The 20986-nt window shown below is 41.3% G+C and overlaps 3 protein-coding genes across 5 annotated transcripts; 1 reads left to right on the top strand and 2 right to left on the bottom strand.

The window, feature by feature from the left end:
* Window positions 1-1925: 1925 nt before the first annotated feature.
* LOC129858154 (uncharacterized) lies at window positions 1926-8561 on the bottom strand. The gene is made up of 7 exons (XM_055927161.1): window positions 7472-8561; window positions 6905-7062; window positions 4602-4795; window positions 3629-3829; window positions 3385-3537; window positions 3046-3148; window positions 1926-2270 (listed from the first exon to the last, which is right to left on the bottom strand). The coding sequence occupies exons 1-7, from the start codon at window positions 7566-7568 to the stop codon at window positions 2232-2234; spliced, it is 945 nt and encodes a 314-aa protein (XP_055783136.1). The 5' UTR covers window positions 7569-8561; the 3' UTR covers window positions 1926-2231.
* Window positions 8562-8660: 99 nt separating this feature from the next.
* LOC129858155 (leptin receptor overlapping transcript-like 1) lies at window positions 8661-12737 on the bottom strand. Of its 2 annotated transcripts, XM_055927163.1 has the most exons (5): window positions 12604-12737; window positions 11651-11726; window positions 11315-11501; window positions 10850-10962; window positions 8661-9434 (listed from the first exon to the last, which is right to left on the bottom strand). In XM_055927163.1, coding segments are annotated over exons 1-5 (393 nt in total). In that variant the 5' UTR covers window positions 12620-12737; the 3' UTR covers window positions 8661-9433. The 2 variants fall into 2 exon arrangements, with proteins under 2 accessions (XP_055783138.1, XP_055783137.1); XM_055927162.1 differs by having other exon boundaries at window positions 8661-10962; window positions 12604-12734.
* On the top strand, window positions 11848-20526 carry LOC129858153 (signal recognition particle subunit SRP72-like). Of its 2 annotated transcripts, XM_055927158.1 has the most exons (20): window positions 11848-11903; window positions 12894-13065; window positions 14061-14181; window positions 14331-14454; window positions 14596-14739; window positions 14887-14998; window positions 15122-15153; window positions 15273-15397; window positions 15511-15568; window positions 15708-15839; window positions 16370-16498; window positions 16617-16689; window positions 17153-17217; window positions 17325-17420; window positions 17550-17653; window positions 17777-17854; window positions 18139-18276; window positions 18377-18414; window positions 19131-19290; window positions 19468-20526. In XM_055927158.1, the coding sequence occupies exons 2-20, from the start codon at window positions 12966-12968 to the stop codon at window positions 19658-19660; spliced, it is 2022 nt and encodes a 673-aa protein (XP_055783133.1). In that variant the 5' UTR covers window positions 11848-11903; window positions 12894-12965; the 3' UTR covers window positions 19661-20526. The 2 variants fall into 2 exon arrangements, with proteins under 2 accessions (XP_055783133.1, XP_055783134.1); XM_055927159.1 differs by lacking the exon at window positions 11848-11903 and having other exon boundaries at window positions 12876-13065.
* The last annotated feature ends 460 nt before the right edge of the window (window positions 20527-20986 follow it).

Here is a 20986-nt window from a genome sequence, read left to right as displayed (position 1 = left end):
TAGATTCCTTCAGTGTAATTGTCATTACATTTCCAATCCCACATATATATTTTTGGGTAAATATATACAGTACCAGTCAAAACACACCTACACATTCAAAGGTTTTTCTTTATTTTGACTAATTTCTACATTGTAGAATAATAGTGAAGACATCACAACTATGAAATAACACATATGGAATCATGTAGTAACATGTAGCCATCCTTTGCCTTGATGACAGCTTTGCACACTCTTGGCATTCTCTCAACTAGCTTAATGTGGTAGTCACCTGGAATGCATTTCAAATAAAATATGTGCCTTGTTCAAAGTTAATTTGTGGAATTTAATTCCTTCTTAATGCATTTAAGACAATCAGTTGTGTTGTGACAAGGTAAGGGTGGTATACAGAAGATAGCCCTGTTTGGTAAAAGACCAAGTCCATATTATGGCAAGAACAGCTCAAATAAGAAAAGAGATACATTCCATCATTACTTTGAAAGTTTGAAAGTTTCTTCAAGTGCAGTCGCAAAAACCATCAAGCGTTATGATGAAACTGGCTCTCATGAGGACCGCCACAGGAAAGGAAGACCCAGAGTTACCTCTTCTGCAGAGGACAAGTTTATTAGAGTTACCAGCCTCAGAAATTGCAGCCCAAATAAATGTTTCACAGAGCTCAAGTAAAAGACACATCTCAACATCAACTGTTCAGAGGAGACTGCGTGAATCAAGCCTTCATGGTCAAATTGGTGCAAAGAAACTACTAAAGGACACCAATAAAAATATGAGACTTGCTTGAGCCAAGAAACATGAGCAATGGACATTAGACCTGTAGAAATCTGTCCTTTGGTCTGATGAGACCAAATTTTAGATTTGTTACAACCACCGTGTCTTTGTGAGACGCAGAGTAGGTTAACGGATGATCTCTGCAGTGATTTAGAACTCAAGGCACACTTAACCAGCATGGCTACCACAGCATTCTGCAGTGATACGCCATCCCATCTGGTTTGCACTTAGTGGGACAATCACTTGTTTTCAACAGGACAATGACCCAACACACCTCTAGGCTGTGTAAGGGCTATTTAACCAAGGAGAGTGATGGAGTGCTGCATCAGTTTACATGGCCTCCACAATCCCCCGACCTCAACCCAATTGAGATGGTTTGGGATGAGTTGGACCGCAGAGTGAAGGAAAAGCAGCCAACAAGTGCTCAGCATATGTGGGAACTCCTTCAAGACTGTTGGAAAAGCATTCCAGGTGAAGCTGGTTGAGAGAATGCCAAGAGTGTGCAAAGCTTTTATCAAGGTAAAGGGTGGCTACTTTGAAGAATCTCAAATATATTTTGATTTGTTTAACACTTTTTGGTTACTACATGATTCCATATGCGGTATTTCATAGTTTGTCTTCACTATTATTCTACAATGTAGAAAATAGTAAAAAATAAAAACCCTTGAATGAGTAGGTGTCCAAACTTTTGACTGCTACTATATATATATATATATCTTTTAAAAATATATTTTCCTTTATTATTTCCCCCCTAAACCTAACATGCCTTCTCCTAATTTGAGTAAACTAATGGACAACACCACTTAGGCTTCTACACACACTTTACAGACTACGTATTTTACAATAGTTCCCTTTTGTTTGTTTTTAATCCCATCCTTCAACTACCATCTATTGCTAAAGTGCATCCAGTTTGAGTTCTATTTTGCCATATATTTTTAACTGTGCCGTTTCACAAAAGTTCTGAACCTATGTACATTTTACAGACACAGTATATTTTACATGAGTTGAGTTTTTAATCCCACATCTGGTTAATTGTAAATGATGGGAGTTAATGTCAGGAATGTTCACCAGGACAAAACATTAGCATGTGTTGTGGTTCTCTGCTCATCAGCTAGAGTCATCATCAGGATTGGCAGAGTAACAACAAGACAGACATTCCCAGGTGTTTTTACTTGTTGATTTACTATGTTCCACCAGTGTGTCTGAAAATAGACAATGACAGGAAAGTGTGTCCAAATAGGAGAACACTAACACTCATACCAAAATATAGACAATAGACTGTAACGAAGTTGCATATCACACTCCAGTACAGTCATGCAGTGGTTTCAAGACATTTAAACAATGACAACAATAGAACGGGGAGGTTGTATGGTTCTCAGAAACAGTTGAGTAGCGAGACAAACAGACAAAAGTTAGGAGTGCCTCCACTGGGTTGAAGAAAAATAGATGGATTTCATGGTCTTCTGACCTCAAGGAGGTTTTTGGTGTCCGTCGACAACGTGCCCCCCCTGAGAATACAAAATAAACTATAGGTGAGTCCGGCCAAAAGGCAATGAACATAAACCACACACACAGGGCCTACACAATTTACAGTGAGAATATTCTGGAAAATTCAACATCTGCTCCCTCCCCAAACCTTCATGTAAGGAACAGTATGATATTTTTATCTCCCTCAAATGTAAGAGTCATAACATGAGTCTGTCCTCTGGTGTGTGAATCAACCATATAATTCATAAAACGGTAATGCATTTTAGCATGGTCACTTGTCTCATGTCCTATACGTCTCCTCCAGCAGTCCCTATTGCTTCGGCTAACTTCCTCTTCTCTCAGGCTCACTAGAGACTGCAGCCTGCATCATCTGCACTCAATCAGAATAATTATCTCAAAATGTGCACTCCAGAGCTAGTCAAAAGGGAACAAAGCACAGAGACCTCTGGGAAACACCTCCTCCAGTCATTAGTCATCTCATTCCCTTGGTTTGGAAGAGCACCCCGTTGCCTGGAACACAGCCATGCATAGCACAGACTGACTGAGAAAACAAGACAGAAATCCATGCCCCAAGAAATGAAGGTTCATACGATTCTCCAGATCCTCGGCAGTCATATTACTATTGCCATGTCCATTTAGGCCAGTGAAGCACAACTCCCGTCTGTAGTCATTCTAAATCCAGCAGGCAAACAAACTCACTGATTGGCAACACACAGCAAGACGTAGCCCCTGAAGACTAGAGATGTGCAACTCATGGCCATTGGTTTGGTCAAAGTTAGTGTTGGCTATGCTTACTGGGTGGGGTGTGAACTGGCTGAAGAGGTCCTCATACAGCTTTCTCCATTTGTCCACCTGGGTTTGCAGGTCAGCCACCTTACCGGATTCCCAAGAGGGCATTCTGCAGAATCGGAAAGGGAAGGGAATAAGTTCTCATGGACATGTGGGATTGAGAAAAGCCTGTGTCTGTAACCGTTGTTACCAATTACATTAGCTATGTCTGAGAATTGTTATGGGGCCTGTTTTGCTGTGTCACACATAACTGACTGTTAATGGTATGACTGAGGAAGAAAAACTGAGCTGAGACAAGTTGTTATAGGTAGAGGCCTCGGGTCACTGAGGACAAATTGCTGTTACCTGTCACAGTGCTGGCTGACTGTGTCCTCTAGGGGGCAGCACAGCATCTGGGTGGTGCTCTCTGAGCTCTTCCTCAGCTCTGCTACCTCCTTCTCCAACCGTTTCACCTGCTGCACCAGAGAGTCCTTCTCTTCTGACAGGCAGTCTTTGAATCTGGAGGTTTCATCCAGAGGTTAAATCTGGTGTTATCCACTGTCTGTTCTAAATAACCAATGACAACAGAGTGATGGTAGAGCATAGCTACCTCTTGACGCAGCATATCCAGTAGCGCTGCTGTTCACACAGCCACTCAAACTGCTCGGCCGTCTCCTGGAGCTTCTTCAGGCTGCCCTCGTTCTCCCGCTGCAGTCCCTGCACCTTCCTCTGGCAGGCGCTGCGCAGCTCCTCCAGCTCCTGGGTGCTGGCAGCGTAGCAGCACTGAAGCGCTTCCAACTCCAATACCTTACTGTCGGCCAAAGACACATAAGAGACCCTGAACTTAGGTGCTTAGAAATGTTTCTAATTTGTGGTCTTAAAAAAATCTATTATGCATCATCCCTCCTGAATGTTGCATGAACAGCCAATATATCTAACCAACATGTAACCTCCTGGTCATTTCCGTGTACAATCAATCATGAAAACGTACTTCTCTATGATTCCCCAGTTTATCTTTCACAGGCAAACAATGAATTTCAGCTTGAGGGTTTGAGCTGAGCTCATGTTAAACTCCCCTTTATCATACCCCTAGTGCAATGCTACCCCTGAAATCACGATGTGATAACGTATTCTGACTGTCAGCCAATTTTCCAAACTGGGGATTCAAAGTCAGCAAGTTATAGCACAGCATGCTTAAGGGCACGTGTGTTTTTGCAGACTTAAAATCACAAATCCAAACATTTTCTATTTGACGTGTGACAACCTGACTCGTTGGAGATCTGTTCAACGTGTTTTTAAAACAGTTGGGACGGCTTCACTTGGCTCATGTTTGTAGGAGATGGTAATCAAAAGTTAGGGGTTTCATTAATTTTTATGTTTATTTGCTTAGTGCACGCCCTTCTCTGGACTGGCTTTACTTTTACAGTATGTCCATTTGTACAGCTGGATAAACCATAGCTAAATACTGCTGCCATTTTTAAAAAAAGTATGTCTTATGTTTTAAACATTAAGGGGGTCTTTGGGTACACACACAATAGTACCATTTACTTTCTCCTTCCCACAGTGCAGGACAGTAGACTTACCTGTGCAGCTGCACCTGAAGGTCCTCTGTCAATACAGCTCTCTGCAGGTCCTCAGTGTGCAGCTCTTCCACCAGGCCTTCCAGCTGCACCTCAGAACTTTGCAGGTGCAGTAGCTCCGAGTTGACCTGTTCCAGCTGTAGGCCCAGCAGTGCAGCATCTCTGGAGCTCTCCTCCACCACAAGATGCACCCGTTGCTGCAAGAACACAACCAGATCCTTGGTGAGGGCCACAGTCCACACAAACAGAAACACATGGGTAAACACAAGGACACAGATGCTGTATGTATTCAGCACATGCTATTGTAAGACTTCCCTCAGAAATGGGAGGAATTTTCATGACATTCCCTCTATTATACTGTTAGTATTCATGTCATCCAGTTGACAAACTCTGGAGATTTTACAAGTGTCATTTCCAAAAACACCTACAGTGGCTTGCGAAAGTATTCACCCCCTTTGGCATTTTTCCTATTTTGTTGCCTTACAACCCCCCCCCCCCCAAAAAAAAATCTAATTTAATTCCAGATTGTATCATTTGATTTACACAACATACCTACCACTTTGAAGATGCAATTTTTTTATTTATTGTGAAACAAACAAGAAATATGACCCCAAAAAACTGAAAGCTTGAGCGTGCATAACTAGTCACCCCCCCCCCCCCCCCCCCCCCAAAAGTCAATACTTTGTAGACCCACCTTTTGCAGCAATTACAGCTGAAAGTCTCTTGGGGTATGTCTCTATAAGCTTGGCACGTCTAGCCACTGGGATTTTTGCCCATTCAAGGTAAAACTGCTCCAGCTCCTTCAAGTTGGATGGGTTCCGCTGGTGTATAGCAATCTTTAAGTCATACCACAGATTCTCAATTGGATTGAGGTCGGTGCTTTGACTAGGCCATTCCAAGACATTTAAATGTTTCCCCTTAAACCACTCGAGTGTTGCTTTAGCAGTATGCTTAGGGTCATTGTCCTGCTGGAAGGTGAACCGCCGTCCCAGTCTCAAATCTCTGGAAGACTGAAACAGGTATCCCTCGAGAATTTCCCTGTATTTAGCTCCAGCCATCATTCCTTCAATCCCGACCAGTTTCCCAGTCTCTGCCGATGAAAAACATCCCCACAGCATGATGCTGCCACCACCATGCGTCACTGTGGGGATGGTGTTCTCGGGGTTCTTCCATATGTTTGGGGAGTCTCCCACGTGCCTATTGGCGAACACCAAACGCAATGGCTTTTTTCTGGCCACTCTTCTGTAAAGCCCAGCTTTGTGGAGTGTAGGCTTAAAGTGGTCCTATGGACAGATACTCCCATCTCCATTGTGGAGCTTTGCAGCTCCTTCAAGGTTATCTTTTGTCTCTTTGTTGCCCCTCTGATTAATGCCCTCCTTGCCTGGTCCGTGAGTTTTGGTGGGCGGCCCTCTCTTGGCAGGTTTGTTGTGGTGCCATATTCTTTAAATTTTTTAATAATGGATTTAATGGTGTTCCGTGGGATGTTCAAAGTTTCGGATATGTTTTTATAACACAACCCTGATCTGTACTTCTCCACAACTTTGTCCCTGACCTGTTTGGAGAGATCCATGGTCTTCATGGTGCCCCTTGCTTGGTGGTGCCCCTTGCTTAGTGGTGTTGCAGACTCTGGGGCCTTTCAGAACAGGTGTATATATACTGAGATCATGTGACAGATCACGTGACACTTAAATTGCACACACGTGGACTTTATTTAACTAGTTATGTGACTTCTGAAGGTAATTGGTTGCACCAGATCTTATTTGGGGGCTTCATAGCAAAGGGGGTGAATACATATGTGCGCAACACTTTTCAGTTTACTGTTTTAAATACCTTTTTTAAACAAGTAATGTTTTTCATTTCACTTCACCAATTTGGACTATTTTGTGTATGTCCATTACATGAAATAAAAATACATTTAAATTACAGGTTTAAATTACAGGTTTAATTACAGGCAGCAAAACAGGTTTACAGGTTTGCAAGGCACTGTGTAGATAAATGTGGCTAGCAAGCCCACACGTGAGAGTAGTTGAACAGAATTAGGATTTGACAAGGAATGTCTCAAGGCAATTTTGCTTAGCTTCACTAGCATTGGAATGTATTGAGTTTTTTGCATTGAGATTCTACATTCTGCCAATTGAAAGTAGAACATTAGAAAGATGTAGAAAATTGCATGACTTCGATCCATGCAATTACACAATATTACATTAGCACGTACACTGTAATTATACTGTCGGTACACAGCTTCACAGAGTGACAAGAGCCGTCTGTGGTTGACCAGTGAAAAGATGGAAACAAGACGTCAGTACCTGTTCATGATGGACCCTGCCGAGCAGTTCATCGTGTTTGTACATCAAATCTATGTTAACCTGCTCCTGTTGGCAGAGCTGTGTGGACAGAGCCTCCAGCTCATTCTGCAGGCTCCTCTCTCTCTCCCTGGCCCCCAGGCATTCCCTCTCCAGCACTGCTATACCAAAAGAAGACAACAGCCCTGTGACTGGAATGGTTATATTGTTCCCACATCAGAGGACAACTTGCCCTTACCTATTCAAATGATTCTCTGTCACTGTACAGTAGGTTTGGACTTTGAACCCTGTAAAATCATTGGTGCCTGTTATATGGCTTAACTAGAAACAGTGAAATCATGGCATCATTCACCCTGAGAATAGCTAACTTTGTTAGTGTATTGCTGTTTTTCTTGTAGAACTACACTTTATCTATCTTGAAATTGATTATGATGGTGACATGTGTACAGTACATTGATCAATGACAGGCAGATTCTTCTTTGAGTGAATAGCCAACAGACTAATAATCCAAAGTAGTTGATCTATAAGTCCTCCCAGTCCCATAATGACCCAATAACTACCAATACCTACCTGTTTCATGTGTCAGGCGGTTACACTTAGCCGTCAGGTACTGGATCTGACTGTTGTCTTCATCGCTGTAGCTATGGGCTCTGAAAAACCTCCTCATTCCCGTCTCCCTCGTTCCCTTACTGTGGTTCACCTGTATCGTTCAGCTTCCATGACTGTCAGATGCACAGGGGCAAGCCACTGATTTACTAGCTTCTAGTTACGTGGCGCCCTAAAGACAGAAACTCCTCCCGTTTTCATGTGTTTGCAATAACACCGATATAGGCCTATTTCTGTCACTTTAACATCGAGACGGAATTGGAAAAATACCAACAATGCGTGTCGCTGGATATACTAAGGATTTAATTGAAGATTTAACCTTTCAGGGCCTAGTTTGTACAGGATCCAAAGTTATATGCAAATCTACCTAAATGGTGCCCCTCGGGCTGTGAATGTTATGAAATCTAACATGGCAATTGGACAAGTTGTAGCTAGCAGGCACCTTTGGATGCATATCTAAACTACACCCTGGAGCTATATACACTTACATAACTAACCTTCTGGTAAACAACCTTAAAACAGGTACCCTATTCTTTACTTGACATTTATATTTTGGATTTTATTTCAGGGTAGTAAAATCCATAAACGTTCCTAAAGAGGAAGTATTGTCTGCCTGGCAGACAATCTCCTCGGCTTTGCATTTGTACCATGACTGAAATTGCTATATAATTATCTAGTGACATGTTTTTATCCTCATCTGAATCAAGGGGGGCTGTGAGGTTTTACCCATCTGAACAACCATTGATCCATTTACAGTTCTGATGCTAATATGAGCACAACAATGGGGACATCACTGCACTGAGTCTGGGGCCTTTAATAAAGAAGTCTCCGCTTACGCATGGCCTTGTTTCACATGTCAGTTCCTTGCCAGGTGGGGGAGACAAAACACATTCCTCCTGTTAGTGCTTGACTACCCGCTTCCAGGTGTGAAGGTTAATGAACATGTCATTCTCTACCTTATACACACCAGTGCAGAATGTGTCAAAGCAACTGTATAGAATCAATGGTTTGATCCTGTTGCGAGATCTGAAGGTGTCGTAGTCAAGTTAGAACACATAAATAAATGAGTCTCTTCAAAAGTCTCAGACCAAATGCAACTCGGAAGTGTTGATACTGTAAGAATTTTATGCATAATTCATTCAATGAGAGGATGTTCAAAAAAGGCTTTTATTTAGAAAAGAAAACCCCCATGCTGACCTCTGCCTTCGAACACAACAGTTGTAGATAGAAAGTGGCAATTGGACATCTACACAAAGCGTCCTCTAATACCAATAAATAAAATCTTCTTCCAGGTCTGTGAAACAACATATCTTTCACAAAAGAGATCAGTGACAAACCCATCCCATGACTAGAATGACCTGATTATGCCGTTTGTGTGTGTTCATTTGTTTGATAGAATTATATTGAAATTCTTTGTACATTTCTCAAACTTTCACTAAGCAATACTCGGTCTATAATGCTTAAATTGTGGTTCAAAATGCTATGAATAGCCTACCCTGGATGTCCAAAAACTGTAGGTATGCCATCAGTGCATTGCTGTAGGCACAAATGTATATTTTATCATTTGTTTTTGATGTATGGAAAGTTTAAACTTTACTTACAGAAAAGGATAACAAAAACACAAAAAACCATTTGTTGTAACATTACCTTTGATAATCAAGGTAACAATGATTATTTAAAAAGTTCAACTAAACTTAAAAAAGGTGCAAAAGGGTTTTCATTATGATCACTATCTTCATGGAGGTTGTGGTCTCTGGAAGACTGGAAATAAGAAGTTGACAAACTTACTCACAATCTGAGTGAGACAGAAAGAGATACCGGATGAATCAGTGCTTCCGATTACTTCTGGAATATTTTTAGATGGATTTCAGTCTTTTTTTGTTTGTTGCCTCTTCCAGAGACCACTTTTCACAGATAACTGCTCCATCTGCAAAATAAAAACAAAGAGATCTTAAACACGCAACCTTTCCACCCAGCTAAACAGGCCAGTGCACACGGGGTGACAGATGCTTAATACCTTGCTTAGCTACAACTAGTTCAGTTAGATGTAACAACAAACTTCACAGCTCAGGACACAGTCCTCTGAGACCTTTAACTAATGGCAAACTACACTGAGTGAATGTATGGTATCAGCACACCCAATGCAAGTATACAAGGACCACAATAAAAGTAGTTTAGACCTATACGGCGAATTGATTTCCTTCAGGGAGAGGACGGGAAAACATCTTAGTGCAGATGTACTAAATATAGAACAAAACATGATATGCCTTGGGAAAAACTAGGGTTCATCCACATTTATCTGTGAAATATAACTACAGTGCAGCATTGGTTTCCAATTACTGGTATAGAAACCAATTGGTCTCTTGGATACCTGGTAAATCTAGGGCTAGCGGTATTAGTGACCCGGGTTATAAGTAGCCTAGATCTTAAGTTGGCCACATTTCACGCCGGCTAGCCTTAATCCTGGGCTGTCTGACCAAGATTTTTGATGACTATCTAAAGAGAAAAGATGACACAGGGTTACAATGACTTCTAGACTATTTTCAAAAGGGGCAGAATATGCTACGCTACGCTAAACTACCAAACACAAGAGGCCTGTATCAAATTAATGTCGGTGAATAGGCGAGTCATTAGAATTTGATCACTGCAATGGGGGACAGTGCATTGGATAATGCATTTTATCAATATATGCTGTATCTACCTTCATATTGAATGGTTTCAAGCTGAGAGAAACTCACAGGCGTTCAGCTTTCAATGTGCTCTTCAAAAACAACCTTTACTCCATGCAAAATATCCAGTGCTTCAGCTTCATGTCAGCACTTGGAAGGGGAGACTATCCCCTCGAAACTGACCAGCATGCTACTGTATACCCTCACTCCCAAAGTTACATATCTTTTATCAGGAAGATATCTTTGTCACAGGACAAAAGCTTCCAACCTTCAGACAATGGAAAAAAATCTCAAACCAATAGCCAAAGACCCCTTCCATAGGTCAATCTGAGTCCAGGTGGACATTTTTGCATTTGCACAGATTAAATGGGCATTTATGATCTCAACAATATTTTATCGCAACTCTCAAAAAATAAGCCTGTACAGTACATGAAGGGAGAAGACTCACAAACATGGAGCCAAAAATAAAAGTCAAAATGAAAGTCAGCACATCCACCTGAAGTCAGTCTGACATTCCGCATGACAGTTAAAACAGATTATTGCACTGGTTTCGTGTGTCTATGGACGGGCAGTCATATAAATAACAACAAACAATAATTACAATCATAACAATAATAATAACAATGCTAGTAATAAACAATTCTGACTTAGCCCCACCACACCCCAATTTTACCACTGCTGCCAACTAAAGTCGTCGTTTGTGCCGAACACCAAAAAGAATCCCAGAATGGTTGCGAAGATGACTACATTGCCTGTTAACACAAGCGCACATGCTCCCCAGGCAATCTGTAAACAACAAACATAAATAATTCAGTCAACATATGTTACAAAATTCTGCATTGCATACTTTCAATCTGTTTGGACTGAGCAAATCACAGCCCTTTTCTAAGTGTTGTTTAGTAACGGATTTGAGCATTTCTTGTTATTACACAAATGGTAGCCTATAAGATGTAGCCCAACAGTCCTATAAGAAATGGTCCTTATTGCATTTGTGTAACACCAAAAATGTATGCAATTAGAAAGCAATTACTTGTAACAACAAAGCTAATGCAATGTTGTTACTGCACAGGTATGAGAGCAGAGTGTTGTCAAACACCCCTTAGCCTACACAAGTAAAATCACCAAGATGTATACTTACAACATCAGCTCTTGCGAAAATGATAGGCAGGCCGAAGGCTGAAACCACTATGCCCGTTGTGAGAAATAAAGCCAGCTCTTTGCAGGCATTGCTGGCCGAGTCTGTGTCGTCAACAATTCTCCGGGAGATGCAGTAAGGGATTGGGGCGAGGATGTAGAAGAAGAGGAGGAACAAGGGCCAGTATTTACTGTGAAGAGAGAAGTTCCCGTCGGTTATGACTTGGAAAATACTTGATGTGGGCAGCATCATATTATAAAAGCTTGCAAGAAAGGCTTTTTACAGTACTTGTGCACGTGACATTAACATATGAAACATGAATATGATGAAGATACTTACTCATACACTGGAAGAGCACATCCTAGCATCAGGAACATGAGGCCAATAGCCCCACCAAAGGACAGGCTGATCAGAGCTAGAAAGGAGAGGGAAATAAACTAAGCCACTGTGTTTGTTTGTGTGTGTGCAATACTAATTCCTTAGGTCATAATTGATCATCTGACCATGACCCTAATGCTGTAGCTCCAAGGAGGAAATAATCATGTGACAAATCAGATGATTTCACATTCAGGGCCTGGCTGGGATGGATTGGGTGAGGGGATGCAGAGTATTTTCAGCTATCATAGATGTTTATTAGAAAGTTGCTAGCATTAAAGTGTATTCATTTAACTAGTTAGAACATTGATTTGTAAACTTCTGCATGTCATGAGAAGTTAGATATAGATATCTAGATGGTTAACTAGATAAAAGAGAATTGAGACAACGCACTTGTTAGCGAGGTCAAACGTTAGCTAATTTAGCTTGTCATAATTGCCTAGCCATAACAATACAACATTAGGTTTGGCAGGACAAGGCTAGTTTCTAACGTGTATTTCATCGATTCGTAATGGCATCATGAGCTAGTTAAATGGCCCATCATCAATACCATAACTAGCCGGGTGCTAATCTAGCAACCTAACGTTAACTGTAGCTACCTAACGCGTTACTAACTAGAATACAAATCATGTTATTAGCTAGCTAGCTAGAGTGCCTAGTTAACGTCCTTGCTAGTTGACGTTATATAATTAGCTAGTTATTTAGCTGACGTTACATAGTTAGCAGATAATAAGCCGACATCAAATTAGTTAGCTAGCAAAGGAGGATAGTTCGCTTAACTGGCTAGCACTCAGGCAGTGGTTAGGTAGCAGCACACCATGTCAAAGCATAGCTAGTTGGCTCGCTATGTGTGATTGACTATATTTCTTGTAATCCAATGAATGTATTATTTAAAAGTAAGACAGCAACTTCCTCACCTTTAATCCCGGCCATTTCTGTAGGACATAAACTCGTCACACAGTCCACGACAACAATACACCCTTACTAGTACTGCATCATACAGTCCGTGAATTCGATTTCACCCACAGAGCTGTGTCTGTATCTAGCAATACGCACGCGCGGAATCCCATCAATCAGAAGAACATATAAAATAGATAATCTGACTAATCAATGTGTATGCTGAAACCCACCTTGTATCTAAATACGTTTGCTAATTATGATGTTTGTCTTTTTAAATGCATGCGGGTTCTTGACTTTTTTTCTTTAGCCATTTTTGTGATTCTATCAATCCGGAAGAAACATAATTGTGCTTCCGCTGGCAGTCTGCATGGAGTGAAAGATGGCGAGTGGAGGAGGCACAGTTGCTTCGCTGTGGACAGAAGTGAATCGTTGTGGACAGAATGGAGATTTTACTCGGGCCATCAAAGCTGTCAACAAAAGTAGGGTTTTACTCTTGTTCACATGTTTGTAGCTGTCAAATCTGAATAAATGCTCTGTGTTGTTTCAGGGCTGAATGATTACTATCCAGCTGGTTAGCTAGCGAGCTAACGTTAAGTTACAACTCTTAGTTAAAAATAAATATGCAGCTATAATCAAGCTAATCACTAGTTAGGTAGTTTTTGTTAAATTACAATTTCCCCCCAATGATCGGAACACGGTGTAGATTTTATTGAGAACAGTAATAGGATATTTTTACTCTAGGGATAATATTTCAAAATTGTCAGTCAGATCTGAGTTGTAAACACAGTGACGTGTCCCAATTCGCTGGCTGGCTCGCTGGCTCGCTGGCTGGCTGGCTGGCTGGCTGGCTAGCTAGCAACTACCCTGTTTGACTCTATCTATCCTGTAGCTATCAGCCTTGTATCTGCTGGGAAGTGTGATTCACAGATTTGCACTTTCATTGGAACATTATTGAGTTCTCTATTGCACACCATAAATTGAGATTTGATTCAATTATCGTTGGTGGTGACTGACCTGAAGGAAAAGTATTATTTTTTATGTAACTACACTAAGGGCGAATCTGCGATTGCTACATCACTTTAATTTTTATTTATTTATATGAATACTTTTAGATTAATATTATACACTCAGTGATTCTTGACTAGAACATATAAATGCCTCATGAGCTTAGTTCATAGTTTAACTGTCATACATCATCAGAACCCACAATATAAGCTTGTTTTACTCCAATGTGTGTCAACAATGTAATTGTAAACCAACGTTGTACAGTATATAACCTCAACATGGTTGAAAGTATCATTTTTATCTCATGGAGGGTGAGTCCTTGCATTTGTAGCTCTGTCTATGAATTTGACAGGTTACATTTCTCCAGCCCCATCATTAAACTCTACTAAAACAGTGGTGGGGTGTATGCTTTGTTACTGTTAGAACTGCAGTTTGCCCCTTTAATCTCAATTATTCATTTCTTCCACAGTTTTGCATGAAGTCAAGGAAGATGTGACAGCCCTTCGCTGTAAAATAGTATGCCTGCTGCAAAATGGTAGCTTCAAAGAGGCACTGAATGTCATGAACACATATTCAAAAATACTTGGCAGGTATGTTGAAAATGACTTGTGACTTTAACATAATGTTCTATAGTGATAATCTTGTAGCGATGCAAAATCTATAAATACTTGGTCTGGTTTGAGAAACTCCTGGCTGTACCCTTAGGCCAATGTTTAACACTTTCTTTGTGCTTCCTCAGTGAAATCATTGTGTTTGAAAAGGCCTACTGTGAGTACCGGTTGAACAGAGTTGAAAGTGCTCTGAAGACTATTGAAGGTGTTTCAGAACAAACAGACAAGCTCAAAGAACTCTATGGTCAAGTGGTAAGACTTTATGAAAATAAGAAATGACATTAGATGTTGTTTGCACTGCTTGCCTGTCTACCCTTCAGTGGATGATCCTGCCAGCCACAGTAAACTGGCCCAATGTACTGATCCCTGACCTCCCCTTTGTTCTCACCATAGCTGTACCGTATGGAGCGCTATGACGAGTGCAAGGCTGTCTACACGGACCTGATCAGGAACTCCCAGGATGAATACGAAGAGGAGAGGAAGACAAACCTCTCAGCTGTGGTGGCTGCTATGAGCACATGGGAGAAAGCTTCTCCGGTGGGTCATCTGCACCCATTTAAAACAGACTTCTATTCGTACTGATCTTCTGAGACACTTGGTTATTGAAGCCTTTAGTATCCTTCATCTTCCCTGAGTCTCAATTTAACACTGAATAATACATTTAATTCCACCCTGTTTTTGCAGGATGATCTTGGCCTGTCAGAGACTACATATGAGCTGAGCTACAACGCTGCCTGTACTCTAATTGGTCAAGGCCAACTCACGGAGGCTATGAACAAACTACAGGAAGCAGAAGGTTAGGACTACAGACAATTGCAATTCTACAGACATGGCCTTAATTTGTAATGCTGTGCGGTAGGTTTTGTCCAGCCCTTTCATGGTTAATGTTGACAATTTTTGTTTGCGTCATTTTTTTCAGAGCTTTGTCGTGTTTCCTTGTCTGAGGATTCGGTGAGTGCTCTATGCCTGTGAAATAAATACGTTCACAATGTCATGGCGAGTGTACAGATTTAAAAATGTCTTTTTTTTTTTAAATTGTGACTCGTACTTTGCTTGTCTGGTTTGTGCAGGATATAACCGAGGAGGATATTGAGTCAGAGCTGGCCGTTATCCACTCCCAGATGGCCTACGTTATGCAGTTACAGGGTCGGACAGAAGTGGCGCTGCAGCTCTATAACCAAGTCATCAAGCTCAAGTGAGTGTTACTCTAAAGTGGGATCAATTGAGCCATTACATTCAATTGTAAAGTATGTGCTATTGTAGGCACAAGACGAGAGAGTAGTGGCATTATTTTTTGTTGAATCCTAGGCCATCGGATGTGGGACTTCTAGCTGTGACTGCGAACAACATCATTACAATAAACAAGGTAGATACACGCATGAACCTTCCCTGTACTACTAGGAACTACTAAACATTGAAACAGGCTAAGCTGTTATTGACTGTGTTCTCTTATTGTTGCAGCCATGGGGGCTGATGCTGTTGCTCATATGCTTTTTCTCCTGCAGGACCAAAACGTGTTTGACTCTAAGAAGAAGGTGAAATTGACAAATGCTGACGGTGTCGAGTACAAGCTGGCCAAGAAACAGCTGCAAGCCATCGAATTCAACAAAGCCCTGTTGGCTATGTACACTAACCAGGTATCGGATTTGAATACATTAACTCATTGTTAAAATTATCCTCCACTCTTTATTCACAGCTTTATTTTGACAATTTCACTACATACTCATGTCAAATCAAAATGAAATCAAATGTTATTTGTCACATGCACTAAATACAACAAGTGTAGACGTTTACCATGAAATGCTTACTTACGAGCAATGTAGTTAAAAAGTACGAAAATTGACAAATATTTCAAAAGAAAATAGTAACTAAATAACACGGCTATATACAGGGAGTACTGAGTCAGTGTACTGGGGTACGAGGTAGTTCCGGTGATTGAGGTAATATGTGTATATATAGAGTTGGTTAGGTGATTGATTGAAGTACATGTAGCTAGGGGGTGAAAAGCAGAACGTCCGGGTAGCCGTTTATTGAACTGTTCAGCAGTCTTATGGCTTTGGGGTTGAAGCCGTTCAGGAGCCTTTTGGTCCCAGACCAGGGAGAATGGTGAACAGGTTAGACTGGGAATCTCAACGGTCATTGCTGATTTGTTACGTGCACCCCACAGGCGGACCAGTGCAGAAAGCTGTCGTCAGGCCTCCAGTCCCAGAACCCAGGCCACCCGCTGCCCGTTCTGATCCAGGTGGCTCAGCTGTGCAGAGAGAAGCAACACTCCAAGGCCATGGAGCTGCTTCAGGTACTACCTGTTGACCAGATCCTAACTTGAGATACGTGTAGTTGATGTATAAATACATAAATAGCTATTGAACGCTCTTGTATGTATAATGCTAGCTGTGTGTGTTTCTGTTGTAAAGTGTTTTGCAGACCAGCACCCAGAGAGTGCATCTGGCATCAAATTAACAATGGCACAACTCTATTTGACTCAAGGTAAGGTTGTCTTTCCATATCCCCATTTTTATTTTTTTATTTTTTTGCTCGCTGGGTAACAAGCAGAAAATAGGCTTATTTTTTTTTATTTATTTAACCTTTCTTTAACTAGGCAAGTCAGTTAAGAACAAATTCTTATTTACAATGACGGCCAACAGGGAACAACTGCCTTGTTCATGGGGCAGAACGGCAGATTTTTACCTTGTCAGCTCGGGGATTTGATCCATTAACCTTTTGGTTACTGGCCCAACGCTCTAACCACTAGGCTACCTGCCGCCTATTGAAGATGATAAGTTAGATTAGTGCTTAACAGTGTACTTACTGATTGATACCTAGTGCTGTGCTATCATGTCATTTGATGAGCAAGTGACTCCTGTTCTGTCTGAATTCAGGTGTTTGAGCACCTGACCGAGTAGAAGGTAACCTCGTAATAAATAAACCTTCATTGGTGTCTTCTCCAAAGGTCACGTTACCAAAGCATGTGACATCTTGAAGTCGATCGAAGATTTCAAGCACAAACAAGGAATGGTTAGTTGTTACACTTCTATTATTCTACATATAATCATAGATTTAAAATGTTCTGAACGAACATTACATCATAACACTCCTGCTAACAAATTGAAATTGTTTCACAGATCTCAGCTCTGGTAACGATGTACAACCACGAAGAGGACATCGACAGCGCAATTGATGTCTTCAGCCAAGCTATTCAGCACTACCAATCTGAACAGGTATTAGTCAACAAGCACATTATAAAGAATTCAATTTAACTTTTTAAATCCTGGAGTGTGTGTGTTACTATTTGTTTCCATAGTAACACTGCATTGTCCACTATTCCACTTTGTCTTCCTCCATCCCAGCCTGGTTCCTCTATTCACCTGGCACTCGTACGAGAGGCCGCCGATTTCAAGCTGAAGTATGGACGGAAAAAGGAAGCCATCAGTGACCTGGAACAACTGTGGAAGTGAGTGATGCTCTTAACGATTGTTCTGTTTCTACTATTCTGCAGTGGTGATGCTGGTGTATGTCCTGCTTGCTCTACGTGTGGTATTCAGTGTAACAACTCATCTGTTCCCTTGCTCCACAGACAAAACACCAATGACATCCACACTTTGGCACAACTCATCTCTGCCTATTCTTTGGTCGATCAAGATAAAGCCAAGTCGTATCCTTTTTTTCTCTCTCTCTGTATTTGAAACTACACATAAATAATAACTTTATTTGGAACGAATGTTTGCAATTGATCCAGCAATCCATGCCGTTGCCACTATCATAGCACAACTGTCAGAACTGCAATGTCAAATCTTTGAGTATTTGAATGACTATCTCTGATTTGGTCCAGTTCTCATTCACAGTCAAGGTGATTTTACCAGGGATATCATAAAGTGCCTAGAACTGTTTAGTGAATGGAAAAGCATATTTTATTATATCCTTAGTCCTTTGTCCCAGCCTCAGCAAGCACCTCCCTTCCCCTGAAAGCATGTTGTTTAACGTGGACGTAGATGAGCTGGAGAACTCTCATGGCGCCAACTACGTCAGAAAGAAGGCCGCTAAAGTACCCGGAGACAACCTACCAAAAGAACAAGGGTAAGGAGACCAAATGCTTTTAATTAAAGGCTGCGTTAATTAAGCTGTGTAATACCTGTTTTATACATAGGCTTTCACTATCAATATTATCTCTCCACAGCCAGGGGGATGTTAAAAAGAAGAGGAAGAAAAAGAAGGGTATGTTGTCATGTTGTATGTGAATGTCTTATTAACCTCTATGGGATCGGTGTACCCCCTCCCCCTGAGGGTCGGTTGAGCTAATGTGATTAGCATGAGGTTGAAAGTAACAAAAAAATGTCCCAGGACATAGGCATATCTGATATGGGTACAAAGCTTAAATTAATGTTAATTGAACTGCACTGTCCAATTTACAGTAGCTATTACAGTGAAAGAATACCATGCTATTGTTTGAGGAGAGTGCACCATTATGAACTTGAATTAATAAACCAATTCGGTACATTTGGGCAGTCTTGATAAAACATTTTGAATATATATGCAATGGCACATTGGATCAGTCTAAAACGTTGCATGTGCACTGCTGCCATCTGGTGGACAAAATCTAAATTGTGCCTGGGCTGGAATAAAACATTATGGCCTTTCTCTTGCATTTCAAAGATGGTACAACAATAACAAAAAATATGCATGTTTTTTTCTTTGCATTATCTTTTACCAGATCTAATGTGTTATTCTCCTACATTAATTTCACATTTCCACAAACTTCAAAGTGTTTCCTTTAAAATGGTATCAAGAACATGCATATCCTTGCTTCAGGTCCTGAGCTACAGGCAGTTAGAAAATTGGGGGGGGGAAAGGGGCGGATTCTTAAGAGGTTTATAAAGTCAACATCTCTGATTTGGATGGGGAATTTCTATTTTACTCTCGCCTCTGTTTAGGAAAATTGCCCAAGAACTACGACCCCACGGCGAACCCTGACCAGGAGAGATGGCTGCCCATGAGAGAGCGCACCTACTACCGGGGCAGGAAGAAGGGCAAGAAGAAGGAACAAGTGGGTAAAGGCACGCAGGGGGCCACGTCAGGAGCCGCGTCCGACCTGTGAGTAACGCATCCTTGTCTCTTATCGTTTGTCACTTTCACTTTTAAAAAGGTATATGAATCTAATAGTTGAACATTTAATACATCTGTCTGACTCCAGATTCATTCAGTTGGCACCCTTTGTCATGTAGTGTGTTGCATTTGGTTGGTAATCACTTAATTTTGCTGTGTTTCCAGGGATGCCAGTAAGACAGCCAACAGTCCCCCCACCTCCCCCCGGCCAGGGTCAGCCCAAGCCTCTGCCTCCACCTCGGCCCCCGCTGCCAGCAACGTTGTCCCTCCGCGACAGCAGAAGCCTGCCATTGCAGGGCCAGGGGCCCGCAAGAAGGCCCCTCAGAAGAAGAAAAAGGGAGGCAAGGGTGGCTGGTAGCCTGGAGAACGTTGCAGATATGGAGCAACACATTGGTGACCACCACCACATGGCCCGGAACTCACAGAATCATGAGCTTTGTCATTTTTTAAGTTGTTTTTTTACCAAACAAATAATGGTGTCCAATTTCTGGTTGTTGAATAAGTTGCAATACATTTAGTAATAGGCCCCAATGCTTTCTTCACGGTTAGGTTTTCTTTTAAGATGCAGAAACAAATGTCGGTGAACTAAGAGACCTTGTGTTGTAGGCAAGGGGGGTCTTGCTAGTTTGTAATGCATATATTCTGTGCAGAAAACATGTACTGTTTGTGTTTTCTCTTCTCCCTGAGTCTGAGTATTTGAACACGGTTCCTTGACCGAGAACTAATTTCCTTGACTTGCCCACTCAATTTCAATCACTTGACCTTGTTTTCAACCTAAGAGGCAAGCTGTGTATGTTAAAGTATATTTATTTTTAAATCCCTGCATCGTTTTCAGCTAAAGTAAAAAGTCTGTTTTTAAACGTAGACTCAGCGATATGATGTAGATGCAGAAAGTACACAGCAAAGTGGATCAATTTCTGCAACAACTAAGAGCGTTGAAGCACGTTGCTCAACTTCTCTGCTGTTTTGGTCCCTTACCTACCACGCTGTAACAGCGTGAAGTGAACCCGTGCACAGATACTGTGTGAGAGCGAAGTGTTGCATCTTGCTCATCTCTATCTGTGTTGCTGCTCGTGGCAATGTCATTTCGCTGAGTCTACCTTTTTAATTATTGGCTAGCAGTACATAATTAGGAACTGTTTACAATGATGGAAGCAAACTATTTTTGCTAAAAATTTGTGTCCCATTGTTCTTAATAAATAGGCTTCCTTAACAACTGACAAACTGATGTTCCTTTCTTGGTTTTTTTAAACTTAAATTTCGCTTTGGAAAGTGTTATCTGGATTTATGGTCATGGAACATCTCATCGGCATTGTATGCTGTGTGACCTCTTTAATATCAAGCGCCACCTGGTGGATTTACTATGGAAGTGCAAAGCAGAAAAGATCATTCAGATGCAATTCTGCATCATTGGTGTTGCACATTTTCTGTTCCATTCTGTCATTGTAGTCGTTTTTCAGTCTTACATTTGAAGTTGTGACGCTACATTCCCCCACTCCCCAGCCAAGACATGTTAAATGGTTTTGACTAGATAGTATACAGTTAGTCAGAATCTTTTCGTAGCAGGTTAGGAGAATTAGGTTACATTTAGGAAAAGGGTTAGGGTTGGCTGAAATCCACACACAAAATCAATTTTTGACGGCAATTTGAGATTAGCTGTATCCCATCTAGCCATGACAATTTT

The sequence above is a fragment of the Salvelinus fontinalis genome, chromosome 6 (assembly GCF_029448725.1).
Source record: "Salvelinus fontinalis isolate EN_2023a chromosome 6, ASM2944872v1, whole genome shotgun sequence".
Taxonomy (NCBI): Eukaryota; Metazoa; Chordata; class Actinopteri; order Salmoniformes; family Salmonidae; genus Salvelinus; species Salvelinus fontinalis.
This window is presented reverse-complemented; position numbering and strand designations above follow the sequence as displayed.